This window comes from Montipora foliosa, chromosome 11, assembly GCF_036669935.1.
Source record: "Montipora foliosa isolate CH-2021 chromosome 11, ASM3666993v2, whole genome shotgun sequence".
Taxonomy (NCBI): Eukaryota; Metazoa; Cnidaria; class Anthozoa; order Scleractinia; family Acroporidae; genus Montipora; species Montipora foliosa.
The window spans coordinates 4,661,952-4,664,451 of record NC_090879.1 but is presented as its reverse complement, the minus strand read 5'-3'; the positions used below and the strand labels follow the sequence as shown (position 1 = coordinate 4,664,451).

The following is a 2,500-nucleotide window of genomic DNA, read 5'->3' as shown; positions in this document are numbered from 1 at the left end:
TTTCCCAGGTATATTTAAGAGCCGGATGAAAAGAGTTGACGGAGGTTATAAATTGATCGAGTTCTTCTCTGCTGGATGAAATAGCGCCGATGCAGTCGTCGATGTAACGGCCGTAGAGTTCAGGTTTGGGGCCGTTGTACTGACTAAAAAATTGGTGTTCAACATATCCTACAAAAAGATTGGCATAGCTAGGTCCCATTCTTGTGCCCATCGCTACACCATTAATTTGTTTGTAATAGTTGCCGGCGAATGAAAAACAATTAAGCGTTAAAACTAGTTCGGCAAGGCGGAGGAGCGTTTCCGAGCTAGGTTCTTTGACAGTGCGTTGATCGAAAAAGTGTTTAAGTGCTTGAAGACCTTCGCTATTAGGAATGACTGTGTATAGAGATGTAATGTCCATGGTGAAAATAAGTTTGTCTTGGCCGGAGAAATTGAAATCGCGGAAAATTTGTAGTGCGTGTGTACTGTCTTTAATGTATGATGGCAAAGATTTGACGATAGGCGTCATAATCCTGTCTAAGTAGCTAGAAATGAGTTCGGTGGGGCAACTACAGGCAGAAACGATAGGGCGACCTGGGTTGTTGGGTTTGTGAATTTTAGGCAAGAAGTAAATGCACGAAGTTCTAGGGGTGTTGATGATGAGATTAGTGGCAGTGTCCGGTAATTCCTGATTAACTATAAGATTTTGAATGGTGTCTTTGACAAGTTTTTGATTGTTGGAAGTGAGATCTTTAGGGATTTTGGCATAAAACGAGGTATCCGAAAGTTGCCGCAAAGCTTCTTTTTGGTAAAGGTCGGACCGCCAAACAACTACCGCGCCGCCTTTGTCGGCCGATTTGACAACTATGTCGTTGCGTTTACTAAGATTTTTAAGCGCCGCCCACTCTTCCGAGGAAAGGTTGGAAAATTTAGTGTTGCGATTGAATTTAAGTTTGTGAATGTCGTGACGGCATTTTTTGGTGAAAAAATCTAAAGAGGCAAATTGTCCCTCTGGGGGAGTGAAAAGAAAAGCGGACTCTGGGGACTGGATTCGAGGGCACGTGACGACATGATATTAGATACGGTTGTTGATCTCATACTCGGCTTGATTCAGTGTTCCATAAAAATCGCAACCTTTCTTTGCCAAAATCCGTTTTACTGACAGTCAGATAAATACAGTTCGCTTACCTTTTATTTTCTGATCTCTTTTCTGTGCTGTCTGGGGTGATTTGATGGGTTTTCCGGACGGTTATTTTCCCCTCTCCTTTGCATTTGGCGACGCATTCTAAAACGAGTTCTGCGTGACGCGTGACTAAAAAGTGACCTTCGGTCATTGGAAACTACAGACAGACAGACAGGGATCCGAACGTTTGGGTGGGTATTTAAAACAACAAAGAGACAAACTGCCTCAGCAGTGAGCTGCGGCATCTGACTTTCGAATTACTAATAGGAAACTCCATAATATTTTCCATCATGTTCAACAGTTACCGCATGTGGTTGCTTCAGCTTTTGTTATTGTTTTCTCGCAAATATGACAAGTCCAATGGAATCAGGAAGCGAAACAGGCTACAGCAACCTTTCCCGTGTACAAAGCACTATCGAGGACTCTGAGCCTGAAGACGAACAGATACAAGTGGAAAGTATGCCCACGGCGACTTTACAACGAATACTGATTTGGAGGCGTTATTTGATATTGGTTCTAACACCAATATTGTTAATGCCCATACCTATCGCTGTTTCAGGGAGGGTGAGTTGTTGCTTTGTAGTTCTGTTTGCTAAATCTCATTGATCAATCTACTTGTAATTATTCGATAACAAAACTTAAAAACCACGCCAGAGTGAAAATTCGATTTAACGAACCTCCAAGTAGAGTAAACGAACGCCATAATTTGTTGACCGCACATGAAAGGACATGCAGATAAGCATGCTACATTTTAATCAGTTTGACCAAAAAAATTACATTGACTGATGTCGATCGATTGGTAAAGGATTATAACGAGTCGGTAGCAGATGTGATGTAGTCTCTTGTGAAGTATAGAGGTCGCACTTGTGATTTTGTAGAGTTATCCCGCTATGTTTCTCGCCTTTGACAACCGACTGAATAAATGAATAAACTTTCGGCGATTTCAACTACTGACATGCTGCTTTTGAGGGAATTCAAATACTCAATACATAGTTCAATAGTTCATGGTTCAGTGGTTCTCAATACAGTGTCTCAGTGCGGTGTCTGAAGGGCTACAAATTATATGCCCGCGCGGACAAAAACGTTTGCGAAGACAGCGTAAAGACAAAAGCAGGAAATAGCGTCGTTCGCTGACATCCTTTTGTCTCGTCGTGCAATCTTCAAGAAAGACATTTTTTAGACGCAGTTTTAGAGCCGTTTTTAAATCGAGCTTCGCAGGTAAATTGAAGATGTGCTCCAGTTTGCATGTTAATTGGCTTAAAGGAGCTTTATCACGGTATTTTGGTCCCTCTATAGACTTACAACATCAGAAATATTAAATGATGCAGTTTACTTTTG

The 2,500-nt window shown here is 41.6% G+C and overlaps 1 protein-coding gene across 1 annotated transcript in view; it reads left to right on the top strand.

The window, feature by feature from the left end:
* The first annotated feature begins 1,221 nt into the window (after nt 1–1,221).
* Nucleotides 1,222–2,500, top strand: part of LOC137975127 (Na(+)/citrate cotransporter-like) — a 25,990-nt gene continuing 24,711 nt past the window's right edge. The window contains exons 1-2 of the mRNA XM_068822198.1: nt 1,222–1,353; nt 1,464–1,726. Of these exons, the coding sequence (XP_068678299.1) occupies nt 1,511–1,726 (216 nt within the window). The 5' untranslated portion in view covers nt 1,222–1,353; nt 1,464–1,510. The remainder of the gene's footprint in view (nt 1,354–1,463; nt 1,727–2,500) is intronic.